Below are 22,404 nucleotides of genomic sequence, written 5' to 3' on the forward strand. Positions count from 1 at the left end.
AAGAAGGCAGGTTTTCCAGGTTCTCCCAAAGGAACCATTCTTTTCCTCCAAGGTTTTCTAGTTTAACTTCAAATAGTGTTTGTGTCTGGAGCAAGGGCATTACCAGAGCCAAAGATTTGGTATTTACCATTGTCAGCCAGATTTGCTTACAAAAAGAAAGCTGTATGAAAATATGTGGCTTCTTTAACTGAAATTATATATTATCACATTCTTCAATATATAAACTAACCTAGCCTGAGATTTAGGGAGATTTTTCTTCTAACAAATAACTGGCTTTTTTATGAATAATCTGTGTTTTCATGCTTTTGTCTTGCATATGTATGCCAGTGTCTTGAGCTTCAGGAAGCTTTGGAAAAATACTACCCAGCTGCGCTAGCTGTGTCTTCTTGGGCAGCACTGTGGCTTCAGAGACAAAGCTTTATAGAATGTCTTTTTCCCTTCTTTTAGAGATCTAATTTCCATGGCAGACTGATGCAAGGATGCCTGGGCTGGGTATTGAGTTCTGTATTTGTTTTTACCAACTACCCTTTCCTACTGTTTTCAGCCTTCGCACTTCTTCAAGAAAAAGCTGTATTACTATATTCTAGCAGAATAGAGCCAAGGCAGGAGTTTTGCTTTTTATGCAAGTGGTGACTGCTCTGAATATGCCCACTGCTCTTTATGAGGCCCATCCAGCTGGCAGCCTGTGGGCCACTTCTCTTGCTCAGAACAATTCTGGCCAGCTCCCACATGAGCATGATTTTATCCTATCGTGCCTGTGCATAACCATGCAAGCTGCCTCTCTGCTCCTTTATTTCTGGAATGTGGCACAACGTGTCTGCCTCTGGAGATGTGCCTATAGTGACATTTAAACAGAGATACTGCACTATAGCTTAGCCTTCAGAAAGATAAATCATTCCACAGTCACACCACTGTTTTTGCCCTCTGAAAAGAAATGCTAGAAATGCCTTCAAATGCCAAGGCTCTTTTTCTTTTCCCTTTTTTCTTTTTTTTCTTTTTTTTTTTTATTGGTAAGAGATCTTAAAAATAGCTTAACAACTGGTGTGCTGTTTTTCATAAAAATACTCAGATAAAATGTTGGCAAAATCACCTTCTAGACTAGAAGAAAGTGTATGAAAGTTACCTAGATTTAAAATATTACACATGGTAAATAAATATGTGTGTTAGCAAGCAAACACTAGATACCTTATATTTCTCTTATGTATCATTTGTTGGGTTTCTGTTTGCAAAGCATTTCATGATTCATTACTTTCATGATACTGTAATTTTATGTTGTATGCTGCCACTGGAATACTATACAAAAATCACAGCTATAAATTATTTGAATCCTGACAAATGTACGGCTGGTAACTATTTCAGAGTAAGACTGGGAGATAATTTTTTTGTTTAATTTGGGAATTGTTTATGTTTTAAATAAGTGATATATTCTACAGTATAAAAGTATATTTTATAATTTTTACTTTAAATGAGTGTTATTATTCTTGTATTTATATGAGTCTGATATTTATGAGGTTTATGATAACAAATCCATTGTTTTATTTTTCCATGAACTGCAGAAACTATGCCTGTTCCAGACCAGCCCTCGTCTTCTGACAAGACAAGTTCCCTTAGTCCTGTGTTGAACACCTCCAATGGCGATGGCTCCGAAACGGAGACAACCTCTGCTATTCTAGCTTCAGTCAAAGAACAGGTAGGCAAGTGATGCATCTGTAGGCTGGAAAACTGGAAAACAATAGTATGATTTACTGGGGTTTCTTTGGTTTTTTTTAACAAATGTTTCATAGCTGGTATCTGAATAATTTAGTTCACAAATGCATATTGCAAAGAATGTGAATCATTTCTTCATGCTTTAGTATACTTCTGGAAGCTTTCCTACAGTAAGTTTAATATAATTTATTTTAATTGCTCATTTTAGTCTCCATTTTCACACTTTACTGTGGATGATGGTTTTCTGATGTCTCTCCTTTTATTGTTGGCATCTGCATGTGGAGTTACAGTATACTGGCATGTAAGAGTTATAGACAAATGAATTGTGGATAAGGTGTGTTATTGCAGAATTTTTTAAGGATTAGTAAGAGCCCTAGGATTTTAAAATTTATATACATGTTTTTGGGAGTTTTGTGTAAATCGTAATGTGAGATTGTATCAGGGCAAGACTGGGTATAGATAGAGACACTCAGTTTTGGATGATTAAAACAAAAATGTGAGAAACTTTCAAGGAAAATGTCTTCAGTGTGATGGTCTGCTTGATGCTAGTAAGACAGGTTTGACATTTTAATGTAAATTTTTGTGGGCTGAATGTCAGAGATTTTGCTTTTAATGCCTTTTTGTACTTTAGGAGATGGTTAATATTTCAGTTAATGCAAACAGCTGGTCTCTGTCACTGCCTCCTTTGTTTTGACACATCAACAGGAATTCCAAGGAGAGACGTTAAAATCAGCTGCTTTTAGGCAGTTTTCTCCTTGCTGAAGGTGTTTAAATTGTTTCTTCCTTTATCAGGTGCTGATCTTTCCTTGCCCAAGACGTTGACTTGTTCTTGATTTATATTAATGCATGAGTTCAGCTTATGATATCTCTCAGCCCTGGAATAATAGCTCTTGAGTCTTAAAGATCTTATAAAATTATAACGTCTCTCTTCCTTGGTTTTTTTTGGTGTATGCCAGTTCTCTCTTTTGGGTGGTAGAGGTTAGTCATATTTTCTGTTCTGAAAAGAGGAGTGCAAAAATGAAATGTTAAAATGTGGAGCTTTGTCTAGAGATTTGTGGCACATCATTGGAAATGAAAATTGCCCATGGTTTAGGTGTTTGTATTCTCTTCCATGTCAATTATATTTCTTGGGTGTGTGCCAGTGTTTCAGCCTGTGTCACTGCATTATTTTGTAGAAAAATACCTGCCTTACTTTCTGACTATTTGATAGTGAAAAAGTGTACAGGGAGATTACATAGATAGAAGCTCTATCTGTGTGTTGGAATGTGAATCACAGTATGGAATAGTGACAAGAACTCTGTTGTTTGCTGTTGTGATTTTCACTAGTTTATACCTGCTTATGTGTTTTACAAATGAACCTTCCACCCTTATAAATCAATTGAGTACCAGAGGAAATTGCTGCTGAATCCACCAGATGAAAAGGATTTCAGGTGGTAATATATTAGCAAAGTTATTTCTGATTCCTGTGAACTACAGCAGAAAGGAGCCTGTAATAAAGCAGTTCTGCATTCACTTATCACCAAGAACAGCCTAGCCAGCTAACCTAAGGTACTGCTGACTAAAAAGATAATGTCTTGAACTACTGTAATACAAGGTACCAAAATTTAACAGGTGTTCTCTTAAGGAAATTTGCTTCTTGGCAGGTATCTCTAGTCAGACCTATCTTGAAGCAGGAAGACTGTACTAAGCTCAAAAACAAGCCATAATAATAATAATATCAATAACAATGACAGTGACAATGGCCATAGCAATAATAATAATAATAATAACAACTACAACAACCCCCATCCCCACCCTATTTTCGGCCTTTTTCCTCACAAGATTGTGTGTTTTGACACACTTCAGTTATTTAATATTCTGTTCTGTTGGAAAAATTCTAGGTAATGCCACAATCTTGGTCTTCAGACAGATTAAATACATTGCACTGACTCTCCATTGTTGGAGTAAGTGAAGTTGTTTCTAACTGACTGTTCACATGGGTAGCCACCTCCTTTTTAGAAGAACGAAACAGTTACTTTACTGTGTGGTGTGTGATTTTGCTCTGCAAGCTCTTTGACTGTAGCCAAAAATATAACTAGAATTACATAGATACAATTATTCAAAAGTACTGTCAATATTGAGAAATTAAGGTGTTTTTCAACATATCAGTCATAATTAGGATGGTTTTCAACTAATCAAGTATATTACATTTTCTTTTTCTCTGCTGATGCTTAGCTTTAAAAGGTTTCCTTGCATTTTTTCTTTTGGAACACTTAGGGTAACTTCATGTGCTACTTCTCATAAAATAAATAGAACCTTGTCACTGAGTGATGGCAATAAACTGTGGTATCTATGATATGGAAAAAAGTCAAAGGTGTTTGCAATCTTTGAAAAGGACAGGATACGTGAAAGGCACAGAGAAGTGGTAATAAATGTTGTATTTTTTTGTTTTACTTGAATCTCCTACGTGAAATTTAAATGATATAATGAAAATCTGTCACATTTTGAGGAACTAATTTATTGGGTCTAAAAAGTTTATTGGGGTAAAAAATTGTGCTTGCTATGTCAGATGTAAAGTGACACACATGATTGTCATGATTCAATAAGAAGATTTAGCCACATGCTTTTCAAGCTGAGGGTATCTATCAGGAGAGAAATTTTGCTGTTGAGGAGTTAGATTGATTTTGGGAAATGCAAATGCAAAACTCCTTGCTTTGAAATACAGGCCATTTCATTTGTGCTTTACCTCTGGACAAGCGTGCTGATTCATGTTTGGGTTTCAGACTTCAGAGATGCTGTTCAGAACTGATAGATATGGAACTTGAATCCATTCTTTATCCCTTGCTGTGAACTTTCTTAAGGTTAGACAGCACTGCTGGAGGCAAGGTCAGGATCATTCACCATGTGTCTAAGAAACCATGAGATGCCAGGCAGTGACCTTTGGCTTAGCTGTTTTTGAGCAGTCCTTATGAAGAGAAATAGTAAATAACTTCTGTGAAAATGAAAGTTGTTTTGGCGTTATTTTATGTGGGTTTTTTGTGTGGTTTTTTTTTTTTTGTTTGTTTGTTTGAGATTTTTTAGACAGTATAAAGTTCTTTAAAGAGAAATCAAGCAATAAAGACATAATTTTAGTTTTCCATAAAATGGATGAAGCAGTTTTTTTCTTACGATATACTGGCAAACACCTTTGGCCCAATGCTTCATAGATTTTAGAAAACCAAAGGCCATTTCTCCTTGCATTTTGTCATCTGGTTTTGCATCTGTAAATATGGAAAAACTTCTTCAACAAAAAGTGAGATATCAGAACTCTTAATTTGTGAGAATATATGTGATAGATGCAACTATTTCTGCAAAAAGTATGATGTGCTTCTGATTGGGAATTTCTGCCTGCAAAAGAGGCTTCTGAGCCCACTTGTTAGAAAACATCCAGGGAAGAGAGCTGTTGATGATGCTTTTTTGAAGGTGGAAATAGCTGCTGGGGAGCCTTTTGAGTAAACATGTAATGAAGCTGATGCTTTTCCTGGAAGTCTCCAGGCATATGTAGTTCACAGTACTTGGTTCTTGGCATACAGAAAACTGCTCCCTTGGAAGCTGAGCAGGATTGCAGTGACCTAGCAGAGGCTTGTTTTGGCAGATTTTATTTTTATAGGAACACTTGGAAAAGATGTGATAATTTAATTTCCTAGGAGTAAGATCCATCTTGAAGTATGGGCAGCTATTTTCAACTCAGAAATAGTATCATGCATCTCTTTTTATTTTCTTTGTGGCTCTAGATTCCTTTAGCATCTTAGTAGTAGGCTGTTTCAGAGAACAGCTTTCACTTTCAGAAAACTTCTGCAAAGAGCAAGTTGTGGCAATGTTAATATTTCTTTTGAATCTTTTTTATGTGTACCTATTTTGAATAAAGATACTTGTTTCCAGTTGCACCCTTTAAAGAAAAATGTTTAGACTAATTCTTTTGAAATATTTCTCACGTGGTTCAAATAAGTATTAATTGATATGTGCTTTAAATCATATCGCTGATTCCAGAGAATACAGAAGTCTGGCTTTTATGGTTGCTGGGGGCTTTTGGATTTGGTTTGGACTTTTTGGGTTGGGTTGTTTGGGTTTTTTTTTTTGTCTTTGTAAGATGTGCTTTGTTCCTAAAATGGCTTATGTTGCTTTTAATATTTACGATGTTTTTCCACTAGAAAGCTACTTGTTTGTCAAGAAATTATGAATTGAAACTATATTAAAATCATATACAAGGCAGTAATTACTAAGTGTTGTTATTCATGTCAGTATTAAATAAGGGCAATGTATCTGACTTGAGGAAACTTTTATATTAGGTATTAGTACACTTTGGAAATGGGGTTATGTATGCCATGCACATCTTATATAGATACATGTAAGTAAAACTGCAGTAATTTTTTTTTCCTTTGGTCTGTCTGGTTGTGTTTTTTGTGTCTTTATATCATGATTGAAGTTCTAGAAAAAAAATCATATATGTAGATGGATGCTTCAATTCAGATTTTTTTTTTTGAGGTTTTAAGTCCAGAAGAGATGTAAAATCATCTAGTCTGACCAGCAGGTCATAACATTTCATAGAGTCATCCAAGTTTTGGGCCCCCGAATCTGACTACAGAATGACATATGCACTGTTTTCCCTAATACAATGCATGCCATATTGTAATATGTAATATTCACCAAATAAAACTCCATTCTTGCCTTTTGGTACCAGTAATTACTCTAGTAGTAGCAAGTGTTCAACAGGTTTTCTAAATAGGTTCAATTATGATATATTCATGTCTTGCTTCCCTTAAACAGCTGGCCCTGTTTCTGCTTTCAAAAGTTCTAGCAACTCTATTTCGAAACAATGCTAGTTGTATTCAATCAATATGTATTTCTTCCATAATTTTCCTTAAGTAGCATGTCAATATATTCATTTCCTTTAGTTATAGAAGTCCCTTGTTTCCAGTTGGGTTTTAAAATATTCCCGAGAGATATTTCTCTTCTATTTTCATTAATATATTGATTTAAGACAAGAACTGGACCCTGCTGTATGATATGCACTAGAATAGCAGAGGTCTGTACAGTAGATACCATGCTTCTAAGTTGCTGAATGGACCAACACATTATTGAAATATGAAGCTTTGAAATACAGCTGGTGCTTCCCAGATACATCTTCAGGTTGATGGGAATTGCTTTTGAGATGTCCAACTCTGCTACTGGAAATGGCAAGGTGAGTGGAGAAGTTTTTAAGCACACCATCACATTGCCTGTTGAAGAAGGAAATTGTGGACGGGCTCACAGCTGGTTTGTGAGTCAGAAAGAGTTAGCTGAACAAGGGAAGCTGATAAGGATTGTCTTTTCCCCTGAAAGGAGTTCTATCAAGGCCATTGGCATGGAAACAGAGGAGAAAAAATAAACGAGGGGCCTGCAGTTAGATTTTGGTGGAAAACAGTGGTGGAGACCGCCTTACACCAATGAACATTATGTTGATTTATTTTTTACTTTGTGAGAAGGTATAAAAAGACAGCATGCTGCAAAAATACGAGAGATAAGCCTTCTCAAATACGTGGCGTTCTGTTTGTTATGACCATCTTAACAGTGACAGGAAATCATGGAATGGAGTTAGTGTCCACCCTGCTCTGCAAGATTCTCAGGCTCTTAATTTAGTCTGGGACTGCTTTCACACGGTTCTTCAGAGCAAGTGGGAGTGTATTTGTGTTGTGCTTCTCAGGAAACAGAATTTAACAAGACTGGAGAACTCAACATGCAACAGTTACTGGTGTTCAGGACCCTGTAGCTCTTATGTCATGCCAAAGGCCCTGTAGCCATAGGAGATGCAGAATGAAGAAACTAAAAATTGCTTCACTGATAAAAGGTTGCGGTGATAACCCAAAATATTTTGGAATAGTTTGAAATGAGCTGGAAGTGGAAAGGTTTCTGCAGAGATTTAGTGTGATCGAAGAGTATTGAGGCAACATATCCTCCCAGCAAAACTATCTTCGAAGAGAGAGAAGAAAATATTAATTATCAGCATAGAATTAGAGTTATATATGATACTATTTTGACTTGAAGTAATGTTGAAAAAATAATATTTCAAAGCCAGGAATTTCAGAGGAGCTGGATAGAAAGCCACTTAGCCACAGCTCAGTCTAATGCTAATTTAAGGCATTAATAAAGGCCGTCACAAAGAAAGGCAAAGCATATTTTCTTATCAGGCAGCCAGTGTATGAACATTCTTTTGGTAATCCCAAATCACTTCTGCCTTGGCTTATTTTTTTGCTAGTAAAATAGTGGAATAGTTTCAAACTTGGAATAAAGATACCGTATGTAAGTAATAATATTGATCTCAATGCCAACATAATTTAAATTTTAGTATATTACATTTTTAACATTTTAGCATATTACAACTTTTTAAGATCATTGATTATTTTCTCTCTGGTTTCATTCATTAGGGCTTCTTTAAACATAAAATATTTTTACTTCTAAACCTGGCTTTTTTAACCAGTGTAGTGGTTATTTCACCTCAAAGTCACTTGAAAGGCAGATCTGAGCTTAAAATACTTACAAGAAGCGAGTCAAGTTGTGCCTTTTCTGTTTCTGACGCATCACCCTCTGTTGTACTGGCAAAAAATGTACTTTGCAGCCACGTGGGGAATGCTGCTGGGGAGCTGAGTGGGTGGGAAATATGAAAAGTTGAGATGGCAGCTTTGGGTTATTGGAGGTCAAGTGTGTTGCTGTCCCTTTTGGTGAAGGGCAGATGGGTCAATGTGTCAGCTTGTTTGCAAGTATTGGGCTTTTTTAGCATGGCTGTTGTAAACATATACTTCAGGCCATGAGTTTAATCAACTTTGCTGTAATATTTGGAATTATTCAGAAAGCCCAACATAAAAGGCCTGTATAATTTTTCAGGGGGGCGGAAGTTTTGGGTGTGTCTCCCACAAATCTGCCCTACTTCTTTCTCTAAGAGCAAATTACAGTCTTTATGAGACTTAGCTATCTAACTTGTTTTCAGCATTTTTCTCTTTCTACACTTGAGTTAGGCAATATTTATCAACGGTAATTGTCATTTGCATAGAGAATATTTGAGGCTTGAGTTCCAAGGCTTTCAAAACCATCACGCCTCTTAAACAGAGAAAATTAGGTGCTTTTAAAAGACAAAACTCTGAAGGCTTCAGTTAGTGATTCCTTTTATTTCTTTTGTCTTCTTGGGAAATGAAAAAAACGACTAGAGCACTTTCCAGATTCCGCAGTGACCCTGTTTACTTGTCTTGCCAGTGTTTTTCATGCAGCTTGCTCTTAAAACTTACATTTTAAATGGGATTTTTGAAGGAGATTTGATTTTTGTAATTATTTTAGCAATTTTTGTTCCTCTTATGTAATTTTGAAAACTTTACTACTTCTGTTGTGTTTCCCCATCTGTTTCTATGTGTTTTCTCACATGTTATTATTTTCTACTCCTGATGCATTTACTCCTAAAGGAAACTATATCTTCATGTGGATAGTTTAAATCTTTTGTATTTCTAGGTAAAACTACTTTAGGGGTAGGCTGAATTCTATTCATGTTATGTTTTGATGAAATAAGCTACAATTTAGTTTATCCTCATACATGAAAACTAGAACCCAAGAAATGCTAAACTAAGTTTAAACTTAAGCCTACCCCAGAGTTAAAGTACTTTACTACCAAAATAACCTTAACCTAGGTTGTGAGTTAGAGAGTTATTATAAGAATAAACCAGTTTAGAAAGACATATTAAATCTATTTCAACATGTGGAGTATGTACTTCTCTTTTTCCTCCTCTGAGGTGAAAATGTGTTTACCTCTGAAATTTCTGGTGAATTCTGGTTGCTTCTGATGAGGATCTTTCCAGTGTAAAGGAGTAAAAGGCCAGCAAAGGACATTATTATTTAAAAAAAATACTTTGAAGATTAATAGTAAAGATCGAGACAAATTAATTGCCTAATTCATAGTTCTTTTCCTCAGCATTAACACTGTATTTTAGGTAAAACTTTACTCGCTTTGTTTTGGAGGAAGGCTTTAGATGTATAACCTATAATATGCTTAATAAAGTCTGGAGCCAGACTTTTTGTGGGGGTTCCTTGCTACTTTTTATGAATGAAATTTTTTTTCTATGCAAAGAGCAAATCCAAGTCCTGAGGCCCAAAGATGTTTTTCTCCTTTTTATTTTCTAAGAGGTTTCATTGCTTTTTTTTTAAAGGGGTAGATATGAGATGACAGCAGCTTAAACTTCTTTGCTTGTTGAGACCTTGTCATAGTGCAGTATTTTTGACCATGTTATTTTAGATATATGTAGAGGAATCTTCAATATATAGTAAACAGGTTAATTAATTTCACATTACTTGCAGGGGGTTTTGATTTGAAAGTGATACTACAATTCACTCAAATCACAGTTGAGTTAGTGAAGCGCAGCAATTGCACCATACAATTGATACAATATAAATGGAATTGAATTATTTGGAACAAGCTCAGCATCATGGTGTTGAGCTTCTCTCGGTCCTCAGAAAGGAATGTGTTTGTTGAAGTCAGCTGAAGCTACAACTCTGTTCAGAAAGGAGTTACTTGGTTCATTAAGAGTTCCATTTAATTGACATAAAGCTGTCCAGCAAGTTCCCCAGTGGGGACCATATTCCTTCCTCCATGCCCCTCTGAGTGCAATAGCATGAGCTGTCGTGCATGCCTGGAGCTCAAGGCTGGCAGCCACAGGGCACTGGGGCAGGTCTCCCAGGAGGGGGGTCCCACCTCAGCCCGCTTGCCTGGAGTCTGCTGTTGCACTGGGACTGCATCAGTCCCTCACTGTCGCTGGGATCACAGCAGACAGAGTCACTTGCTGAGGGCATGACTGGGCTCTGCAGAAAAGCATAAAACAATCTAAACACTTTTTATGTGAGTAAAAGATTCCCTTGATTAGAGTTATAGGATGATAATTTATAAGCAGGTCCAGTACATACAGAAGTTACATTATTTCTACCAGAAGCTAAAACTAACTTAACCCCTGAAATTAGTTTTGTTTTGCTCTGGGTCTACATTCCTTTCATTCAGGGACAGGCTCTTAGGCAAACAGTCAGAATACTTTGCTGATACAGTCAGTTTGTCTAAAACAAAGGCACCCTTGGGTTTCCCTTGGCAGGGAGATGAGTCTGGCTTCCTCTTCAAGGTTTGTGATTAATCATGCTATTATTCTCCCCTGAGCCTTCAGGTCATGGAGCCTCTATTTATCTCTTCAGAGCATTCCTTCATTGTGGGTGTGTGTCTAAGCTGGGAGTGTGTAGGGGGCTGTGGGAGGAGGGGGTGTCTTTGTCTTTGATCTCTTAAAGCTCTTTGGCCCCTTATTTTAAAAATATATGATCGGAAAATCTTGTTTTCCTCTGTGCAGAAAATTACCTTTTTGGGTAATAATCATTTGTGACACCAGCTTTTGTAAGCAAAAACTTGCCACTGGTTATCTACTGGACAGCATACAGAGTAAAACTTCTGTTTCTATTAGTATTCCCTCAGTTTCTCCAGTCTGGATTGTAACACAGCAGATACCTGCTTGTAGTCTGTTTCCTTAGTTGCTTCAAAATCTAAACTGTACTTCTCAAATTTCATCTCTGTTCCTTTAGTTGCCACATTTGTTTTTCCTGGATTTCTCAAAAGGCATTATTCTTTAAGTTTTTCAGACAGTCCCATGTCTTATGCATTACTAGCTCCTCTCTGTGTTGATCTTTCCTTGCTTGGATTTCTAGTGCCCTTCAACATAACAATCTGAGTAATCTGGAATGACATTTTGCTGCTTAGTGTGGTATTCCATCACTCAAACCTGCAATTCATGTTGCACTGCTATCCCATGGCCATGATTATCCATCTACCCCAACAGTAACACAGTGCAGTTGTGTGCCTGACTGTAAATAAGATTTAAATTGAGCCATTTGTATACCATTACCAGCCCCTTCGTCCAGGAAAAAGTCTAGTTCATGTTCACATGGCTAGGCAATTTTCAACAGATTTTTTCAGTGAAAATGAAAATAAAAAAAACAAGCTCAGAATGGGAAAATTTTGCAACTTTATGTGTTCACTTCTACATATTTCATAATCTTCAGAGTCTTGATGTAAATAAGTAGGTTTAAGAATTGTACTGTGTATTGTCTTGAAAACAGTAAATATTTTGTTCCCCCTGTCTGATTCCAGCAGAGTAAGACATCTTGGCAAAATCCTGTTCATATATTCAGTGTATTGCTATTTTCTGAAGTAGCTCAGTGCTTTCGGTTTTACAGCTGGTACCCCTGGAAAATACTGTTTTCATATTTCAAAGTAGTTGCAGATTTTTTCCTCCTTTATTTTTCCTGTGCATAGTTAGATTCGTCTTTGTTCAGCTCATTGTCAATCTAGGTCATTATTTGAAGCTTTTGTTGACAGACCTCTTGAGGGTAAGTACATCTGATGCTATAAATAGGGCTGATTCTTCATAATAAGTCAGCAGATTCACTTGGAAATTCTTGGCTTTGTAGTAGGTTTGATGAAATGGAAGGTCTACTCCATTCTTCTGTCAGCCAGTAACATAATCATGTTTAATTAATTAACATCTTCAAAACTGACATTCCAGAATTTAGTAATTTTGAATTAATGCAGGATTACTAATTTTGTTTAGAAGGGTGAAATGGACTCTTTAGATGACCTCTTTTTTAATTATGTTTTTTAAAACTTCTATTTTTGTTTTCACAAAGCAGTGCTTGCACAAGAAAACTTGTTCAAATGCATTTTATGCTGTTCTCTTTGTTCCAGATCTTAGAAAATACTATTTCTCTTACTGTATCTTTCAATAGCCTGTGCTGTGAAAATAGATGATTCTTGGGATTAGTTTTTTGTTTGTTAGTTTGGCACAAATTGTGTCAGAGACCAACCAAATAGTACTCATTCTTGCTACAAAGGTAGGTGCATGGTATAGCTCCAAGATGCTGTTCTACTGGCTAAAAATTTTCAGGCATGGAAAACCTGGGAATAGGTTGTGTTCTGTATGGCTGCAGCCACAGAAATGGAGTTAGGAGCAGCTCTGTCTGCAGCATGTGCATGGGCACCATTCTGAAACCTTTGACCACTGTATGTGGTGCTGGAGCTTTGAAAATCCAAAAATGACATCATTGTCACATTCTGTACTAGTCCTTAAAGGTTTTTATAAACAATGAATAAATTCTTGAGATTAAACTAGCAATGTATTTTCATCCTACATGCCCAACAAATGTATTATGGAACCAGGTACAACACTAGGTAAGGCCTGTGTTGCTGAAAGTGGGACTGGGTGTCCCACTGTGGTGACATTGGTTTGAGAAGCAGTGCAGGTAGGGGTACAGACCACAGGCTGCAGGGATACAGACTGCAAGCTGTGGGGATTTGCCAAAATGCCCCCCCAGCCAAATGCAGCACCAGCATCCACCCTGGAGGTTTGTCACACTGAGGCTGCATGAGGGACTGACCAGCTGGAACCTCAACAGTTGTCCATGATGAATCTGATGGCCACTAAAACTGAGGTTTGGACCAGTGCCTGTTGGCTGATTCTGAATTCTCACTGCTGCTGGTGCTGTGCGTTACCTGCCAGATTCTGTCAGACACAGAAATATAAATTAATGGATAGCATATGCCACAGTGATGCCTATCTAAATGCAGAAGAGCTGAGTTAATAACTTAAATAAATCACTTATTTATTTAGTAATACATCAATATTTAAAGGCTGATGAGAAGTCCACTAAGTGCTTTACATTTAATTTTAGAAAGTGAACTACAGCTTATTCCACAAATTTTTAAAAATAAAAATAAAAAAGGACTTTCTTCACCAGTGATGTGTCAGTGATCTGCAGCTGTATTTTCATATTTGGCAGGAGAAATTTTCCAATACTTGGAGCCTTTGCTAGGTTGTTTTTGTGTGAGAGAGAAAACCTTTACACTGTCACTAGTTCTAGTGCATTTTGGTTTGCAAAGGCCATACTTAAATGTGTTTCCTTTATGCATTGGGGTGAAAGGAATTAAAGAAATCTGTCTGGTTGTCATAAGTTTAGTCAGAGCAGAAACAGGTGTGTTCCCTCCTCTTTTTATCTTTTTTGTGTACAGTGAGATTCATGTGAAGCTTATTCATCTCAGTTTTCCCCACCACATAAGGAGTTTTGCTTTTTATTTTCATGCGTTGACAACTTTGTCTACTCCCTCTCAATCTGTGGCCATGCAAAGAGCTGCCTTATTATGGCTTCTTACACTAAATTTGAATGGTACATAGAGTCCCTTGAGTTTTTGGTTGTTGGTTTTTATTTACTAAGGTAAGCTGTGACTCTGTAGCCATAATGCAAGATTTATAGGTATAATTAACAACTTTTATGAGGCCAACTGCACCCTTTACTGTGGTCTAACTTATGCACCTCAGTATTTACCTTTTTTTTTTTTTTTTAGTACAGTCAGCGGTTCCTTTTAGTGTAGCAGTGCACAGATATACATACAGAGAAGTATTTTTAAAAAAGAATATTAATTTGTGTCTGTTCTGCTCAGTATTTTAGATATTTGTGAAGATTTCCACATTGTGAAACTTAAGTTTGATTTTTTCTAAATGGACTTCTTTGATCCGTAATCTGCGTTAATAATCTCCATTACTTGAAAATGGAGAAATAGGCAGAGAAGTTGTTTAAACTCTCATCAATGATTGTGGTGAGGCATGAATGGACAAACTAAAGAAAAGTGAAAATCTTCTGGTTAACATTGAAAGGGATTAAATTAACATTGACAAAGATGCAAAAGCGACTCAAATGAAAATAATTCTGATTTTAATTTTAATATTCTTTACATAGACCTTCCTAGTTGGGTGTGTTTACTTTCAAGATTTGTTTTCTGTATATGTACTTGAAAGAGTCATTAAATGGTGGCATCAGGGTGTCCTTCAGTTGTGGTCTAATATTGCCCTTTTTCCCTGGAGTTCAAGATTAATTGCTTTTGATAAAAATTGCTGTGCAGGTTTTAAAATGTTTCTATTCATTACTAAAATGCATAATATGAGAAAGATTACTTCAATTCCATTCACTCTGTTAGGTAAATTAAACAGGTTATCACCAGCTGTATGCTTTTCTTTCCCCCCTCCCCCCCCCCCCCCCCCCCCCGGCGTCAGACTAGTTGATTTATAGTAGGAAAAACTCATCTATTTTCATTTCTTTTTCTGCAATGATCCCTGAGACTTCTAAGAATTTTTTCACCTGCATTACCTACTGGATGAAAGTTTCTATGTGTGATGCCTTATGTCACTGAAGAAAAAGCCTACACCACCATTCCTTCAAAGAACACAGAATTCATTCCTAACATTGTTATGGTCTTTAAGTTGAATTCAAGTTTGCTGTAGTGCTTCATATAGTGCCTTTAATTTCTCCTGCATTATTTCTGAAGGAGTGAAATAGGAATCAGGAAGGCCAAAGCCTTCTTGGAGCTGAATGTGAACACATAGTATAGTGAGAAAGGATCCTTCAAGTATTTTCCAGAGGGAACTTAGGAAATTTGCAGGTCCATGGTTGAATGTCGGCAGTAATCTAATGGTGGATGTAGAAATATAGAAAAAACAGAAATTTTCTTTGTTTTTTTAGTGGTTCCCAGACAAGGGACAGTACCATGACAGAGACACAGGTTCAGAACTTTTTAGTAGAAAATGGATGTATTCACCTTCTTGTGGATCTATGCCAAGACTGACCAGAGCTCATTTATGTAATAGTACTGCAAGGCAGCTGTCATCCAAGAGGAAACATGGTCAGAGGAAAGTCCTAATCTTATAGCAGCCTTTACGAAAGTAAGGAGAATGGTACTGGGTGGGATATGCAGGCTGTGTCAGGTCAGTGTCAGTCTCCAGGGGGATCATGGAGAGCATCATCCTCTTGTTTCTAGACATGAGAAGGGCAAGTGTGTCTAGAAAGAGTCAGAACAGATTTCTGCAGTGCATTCAGTGTTTTATTTGCCTGTGAATGAGGGGAGCACATGTGGTGTGGTGTAAACTGTAACTTTATTAAGGCTTCTGATTCCTTCTCCCACGCTGTTGTGAGTAGTAAGCTGAGGAAGCACAGGCTGGGTGTTGAGTGGGCTGAAAATTGGCTGCACTACTGTACTGAAAGAGTAGTAATCAATATTAGCAACTAACCAATTGACCAACTATCAGACAGTAAAGTGAAAATACTTCAAGGGTTGATTCTGGCACTCCTGCTACTCAATTCTGCAGTGACTTGGATGACAGAACTGAACAGAATGCACCCTCAGCAGATTTATGAATGATACTAAATTAAGGCGATGCTTGGAAAGCCAGATTGAGCTTCAGTCTTAAATCATTCTGAGACCTTGAATGAACTGAGGACTGAGCCAATAGGAAACCCATGCATTTAAAGAAGAACAGATTGAAATCTTGCATCTGAGGTAGAACAACACCATGGCTGGGAAGCACCTGTCTGAGACACAGCCCTGCTGAAAAGGACCTGTAATCATTAGGAATGTCAAGCTGAATAGGAGCCAGCACTGCATACAAAACTCCCTGTGTACTGAGCTGCATTAGAAGGAAGGAGGAACATGACTGGCAGACTGAAGGAAATTGTTACCATCCCTACTTGGAGCTGCTTCTTGCACAACAGTGTGTTGTTTTGGTAACCCCAGTACAGAGAGGATGTTGAGAAATCTGGAGTTCAAGATACTAAACTGGTTGGAGACATAGACAACATGATGTAATGGGAGCAGTTAAGGAGCTGTGATTTTCAGGGAGCTGGGCCAGGTGAAGCAGAGGCTGAGGGTGTGAGTTTAGCTTTAGTTCACAATATCATCAAAAGGAGGGACAAAGATGATGGCACCAGACTTTTCTCAGTAGTGGTATACAGTTCAGCAGGGGGCAATACCATAAATTACAGCTTGAGGAGTTCAGGCTGGACACAGGAAAATTTTCTTTATGAAGAGTTAACTGTAGGAATGGAAGAGGTTACTAGAAACACTGTGAGTTTGATCTTTTCCAGTCAAATACATAAATCCTGATCTGGTGTTGGTAATGATCATATTTTTAGTGGGAGGTGAGACTAAGTGACTTCCAGCCAAAATTTCTGTGATTCTGTATTGATTCTTTGATAACATACAATTTTACTGAAATTATTTAAATTTTTTTTATGTAGACCATGGAAAATAAAATATAAGGGAGGACAGTGTAGCTTAACATTTCCCCCATTGTGATTACTTAGTTTTTAATACTTTAAAAATAGTATAGAAACTGAGGATAACTGATTATTGAAGTATAATCTCAATACTTTTCACTGTTTGTATTAAGTGGCAAGCAATGGAATAGATCAACCAACAAAACTGGTGGATAAAGAGGAAAATAAGCTAACACAGAGTGGAATACTGGAAGATTTTGATAAGATTTAGGTTTTTTTCAACCCTGGAGATGTCATCTATCTTTTAAAATAGATTTTAGACACCAAGTTTATTAATTCTCAAACTCTATCAAAATTTAGTATTTGCAAGAGATAAACATGTGGAAATAAATAATTGGTGTTTACTTGATATTATAATACAAAAGTGTAAAGGTAGCCTCACGTTTAGATTTGGTATCCTTTCTGTCAAACTTTGTATGACTGATCCATTCTTTTCACAATGCCTTAGCTTTTTAATTTTTTTTTTTTATTTGGAAAAGTAGCATTTACCTTTTTTTTCAGACAGCTTGCGTGTATATGTACAAGAAGAAAGACAGCATAGGTCCCTTAAGGGAGAGAGGGCACTTTTCTCTCAGTTGCTTGTGTCAGGTTGAATATCTGGAGAAGAGCAAAACAGGTATGAAAACGATGTTACACACTTTAATATGGCAAAGATTCCTATCTCATGAGGGGTGAACCTTCCCTTCAGAGGATTCAGAGCTAATTCATAGAGACTTTGGATCTCCCCATGTGACTTGGACCTCAGGTCACAGAAAATAAGTCCAGGCAAGTCAGTTAGGCCTTCAGCAGGAAAATTAATCACTTCATAGTCTGTGTGTAGCATGTGTAGCATATAAATAATTAGGCTGGAAACCAGAGCAAGATATTGCTAATAAAGGAGACTGAGAGATTTCATGTTGCTGCAATAAACTGACTGTCTGTGACTGCTTGATCTCAGTGGCACAGAGAACAGTCAACACTTTTTGAATGCATGATCAGTTCTGCAGGAGACTATTCTTTGTGTTAATCCTCAGATTCAGAAAGGTATTTCCTGGTGTTTGTTCTGCTCTCCCTTGAGCTGAGGGAGAAATACAATGTAATTGTTCTAATGATGGATTTTAGGATATAGTATGTTGATTGTTATCTTTCTAATACTGAACTGGTTGACATGAAAATACATGACTTTCATGTCAGACACAGTTCTTGTTCTTTTAGGAGTTATTTAGAAGAAGTTCCACCATGCCAGATGAGGATTTCAGGCAACAGAAGTTTGATTGTGGCCTATTTCTGCCTATTTTATCAGACTATTTATACAGTAGACATATACCAATACCTATTTCTGCCCTTCTTCCTTAAATCCTAAGAAATGCTTGGTGCTTTAAAGAAAATCTGTACTTTAAGGGCTTTTGTGAGCCTCTTGTAGTTTACGGAGATGCTATTCAACAGTGCTGGTTTACCTTTTATGCTACTCTTAATGAGTATTGTTGTTCAATTCTGGGCCATACCCTATAATCCAATGTATTTGAGCAGTGCCCAGAAGGGGGATGTAATAATAATAAAATTTTCTGCAGAATCTGCTGCAGCTAATGTGCATTGTTTAATGTGCAAGCATTTTCTTCAGCAGTCTGTTCACAGTTAAAGTTTACCTTCTCCAATTCCTTCTGTTGCATCACTATCAGTAAAACTGATGTTCTGCATTTTCATATACTTGTAAAGCCTTACTGTCTACAGCAAGTTTCTGTAATTTTGGCCATTTAAAGTAATTTTGCCATAGTGTTCTTGATTATTACATGAATCAAGATGCTTTCTGACTAAGATGCTGCCTAGCTTTGGATTACAGATATCATCTGTGGTTGGGTTATTTTTTCAGTAGGTTTTGCATTTCAGCTAGTTAACTTTAGCCCTAATGAAGTTGTTGTTCTACAACACGAGAATTCCTATGCAGTTATCATGTTAGTATCTCAATTTTTTTCATTAGTGTGACATATTTTATTGAAAGAGGGACTTGCATAGTGCATAAAAAGCTTATTTTTTTCCATTAGCATTTTATTCCCAACACAGTAAAATCCTTTCCCATTGCTAGGACCTATGGATGCTATCATACAATTTTTGAATGAAAATAACTTAATCTTCAGTATCTTTGACACTTCCATAGTGAGTTAGGACAATCTCCAGGAGCACGTTTTTGTAAACAAGACCTTTTCATTTGCACACCTTTGTAATGGAGCAACATCATTAATACAGGTGTAGCTCTCTCTCAGTGGCTTGACAGACAGACAGTATCTGGGAGGGCTAGTACTGCATGTGTTAATATGCTGAGGAAGACCAGAGGTGGCTTCATGTGGTCAGAATTTCCCGTGGTTTTGAGCACGTGCAGTCTTAAAAGGAAATAAATGAATTGCTTCTAGATCCCGGCATGTGCTGAATGGCTTACAGAGGCTTGGTGCTCTACCTGTCTCTTCTTGACCTCTCAGCTCTCCACAATTCCCTAGGTGCAGGACTTTGTCTTGTTATGTTGCTATCTTCTGGGATTCAGCTCCCTGAACTTCACTTTCTCCACGCTCCAAAGTTGCCTTTGTTAGACCAAGCTGTGTTCAGTCTTCTGAGCTATGAAAGGTTCTAAAGGCATCCACCTACAGGGCTGCTAAAAAACAAAATGGTACAAAAAGAAATTATACAAAAGGAGATTATAAAGCACATCTATTTGTCTGGATATGGTAAATATGAAATGATCTTACTTCTTGGGCAGGAAAGAATTACTCAGTTCTTTATGTGACCTCCCTGTCACACTCTGGCTGTACTTGGGCATCTGGGGAGTCCTTTCCCAAGTGCTGATGTAGCTGTGTTCATATGAATAGCTAGAAGTTAAATTTTCTAGCAATTTCTGTGTAAATATTATAGTGAAAGGGGAATAATCCTGCAGATCTTTGAGCATAACTGTGCTCACCTGAAAATCATAATACAGCTGGTGAAGTCACTTGTATGAATTGTTTGCCAGTCAGAGGGCTTAGAGATTTGAGTAGAATCCTGAATTTCATTTTGAAGAGATGGCTTTGAAGACTGGGATTCAAGTGATATTTAAGTTAATTCCTGAAAATAAATAATTACATGGAAGTACAAAAGCAATTTTAGCATATAAATTTCCAAATGTGAGTGATACAATATCCAAATTCTATGACTCTTTTACAGCAGCTTTCTTTTTTTGACTATTTGAACTTACTTTCCTGTTTTAAAAGGAAGCAGGATATATTTAGGTGACATGACACAAATTTAAAGTATAGCAAATAACCTGTATATGAATAATATATATACTAACAACTTATAGTATGTAACAAGTTCTGTGGCTTTCAGAAGGGTTTTGTCAACTTTTTCGTAAATTTCAAACTTTAGATGGGTTTCAAATTTAAGACATCTGTATCTGAGCTATGTATTTGTACAAGAATTTGGAAATTTCCTTTATATTTTAAAATACTAAAAAGTCAATATAATGTTAGAAGTCTAGTCCAATGCTGAAAAAGTCTTAATTGAGAAATTAGTTAAAACCCCTAATACAGTTTTTGTTATTTCTCTCTTGGTGAAAAGCACATTGGCTTTTATGTCTTTCAAGTTTTTCTTGTTGGGTGGTGGTGGTGGGTTTTTTTAATTGGATTTTTTTTCAATGGCCAGAAAGAAATATCTTCTACTGAAGAGAAATATTTGAACACTTAGTTAATATAAACTATATATAAAATATAAAAGATTAGTTAATATAAACTTAATATAACCTTAATAATAACCTTTAGGAGATTATTAATAAAAATAACTGTATCACTTGAAAGTTAGATAAGATACAATTGAGGACTTGGAGACTGTGGTGGGATGTGTAGGTGTTTGAGGATTATTTAGCTGAGTTAGCAAGGTTAGTTTTCCTGTCTTATTATACAGTAATACAAAACTACACTCTCTACATTCTTGTTCTCTCCATCGCAAGGTCCCAATAAATAATTGTCCAAAATCATATTTGTTTGTTTGTTTCTTTCTTTCTTTGTTTTTGGGTTTTTTTCTGAAAAAAAAGTACTGTTATTTTCCAAACATGCTCAGGATGAAACATTTCACACTTGTTGAAATATTCCGCCTTTCTTCCTTTCCCCTGCTTCCTGTCTCTCAACTTCCAAGGTAACATCTTGCTTCTGGCTAATAATCATTTTCCAACAAGGAAATATTTCAGCAGAATGCTTTAAAGGGAATCTAATGGAAAGTACAGCTAAAACTTTAATGTTACCTAATCAGTGTGCAAAGTAATTCTGGACCACTTGCACAACCCAATTCCAATATGACAAGCAGTGAAAATTATAAATATTACCAAACTACTGATGCAAATTAATTTACATTTGTTATTTAACATGAAGAGGAAACTGTTTTTAAAGATCTTACTCATTAAATGTACAAAATCTGATGCATTTAGTGAAAACTGCAAGGCTATTTTATTTCTGCTGCTATAGTAGAGTTGTGAGAGCGATCATTTTGATCTCATGCATCTGCTGTCTTTTTTTTTCTCTGAGCTCTGAATGTTTGCATTCTGTCTTCATTTACTCCTTTGCAAGCTCATTGAATTTTATTAGTTATCACTGCAAGCTAAATGAAATACAAGTAGTTGCACAGCTGCAGTGATATGAGTCTGAACTGCCTCATCATCCTTACTTGCAGATATGAAAACAGGACAAAATGAGCTTGATTATAGATCTCAGGAACTTTGCCAGAACCAATATACAAGTGATTCTCACAAAATGAAATCATTTTGCACTGGGAATGTTCAAAAAAAAAATCAACCAAACCTAGGGGGAAAAAAGAAAAAAAGGAAAAAAAACCCCAATAACAAAACAAACAAAAAAACCTAAACAAACAAAAAAAATCCCACCCCCCCAAAAAAAGGAAAGAAAATATAGTCTCTTTAATTCTCAGATGCTTAGCATTCTTAGTCTTTTCAAGTCAGTGAAGTCAGTCTTTTCAAGTCAACCCACAGTGAGAAGTGTGGGCTCCCACTGTCTTCTAAAAGTTTGACCAATATGGAAAAATTTCTGCTCATATTTACGTTATCGTACAGTAACAGAAGTGTATCCTAATGCTCTCTAGTTGAGTGTGTGTGATTGTGGCAGAAACAGCTGTGCCTGAATATTGATCATGGCTATCAAAATAAAGCCATTTATTTTGTGTACATAGAAGTATGTATTTTAAGCTTCCAGAATGAGCACTTTTATACTCTGCAGTTAGATAATTTCACAGCATTACAGCAGGCATAAAGACTGGAATGAGGAAACATTTCTCTAGTGGGGTTGTACCTGTTGAACTGCTGCTCGTAATTCATATTTAGTGCAGGATGTGTTTGTTTTATAAATACAGTTTTCTGCTGTTCCCGCTCTGTAGGTTCACAAAAACTACACCTAGAAGATTTCAAGCTGATTTGCCCTGAGATTTTCCCCAGTGGTGCAGGTTGGCGTGAGAAGCTCAGATCAAGGCAGCGCTGTAAGCAGGGAGCAGCAGTCTGTCTGCTGAGGCTGGAGTCAGGGAGCTCTT

General features: G+C 36.6%; 1 protein-coding gene across 3 annotated transcripts in view; it reads left to right on the forward strand.

Moving 5' to 3' along the window:
• The first annotated feature begins 1,561 nt into the window (after positions 1–1,561).
• CTNND2 (catenin delta 2) overlaps positions 1,562–22,404 on the forward strand; it is a 521,421-nt gene continuing 500,578 nt past the window's right edge. For all 3 annotated transcript variants that reach the window (XM_058819679.1, XM_058819688.1, XM_058819696.1), the window contains exon 1: positions 1,562–1,690. In XM_058819679.1, the coding sequence (XP_058675662.1) occupies positions 1,562–1,690 (129 nt within the window). The remainder of the gene's footprint in view (positions 1,691–22,404) is intronic.

This window comes from Ammospiza caudacuta, chromosome 1, assembly GCF_027887145.1.
Source record: "Ammospiza caudacuta isolate bAmmCau1 chromosome 1, bAmmCau1.pri, whole genome shotgun sequence".
In the NCBI taxonomy this organism is placed as follows: Eukaryota; Metazoa; Chordata; class Aves; order Passeriformes; family Passerellidae; genus Ammospiza; species Ammospiza caudacuta.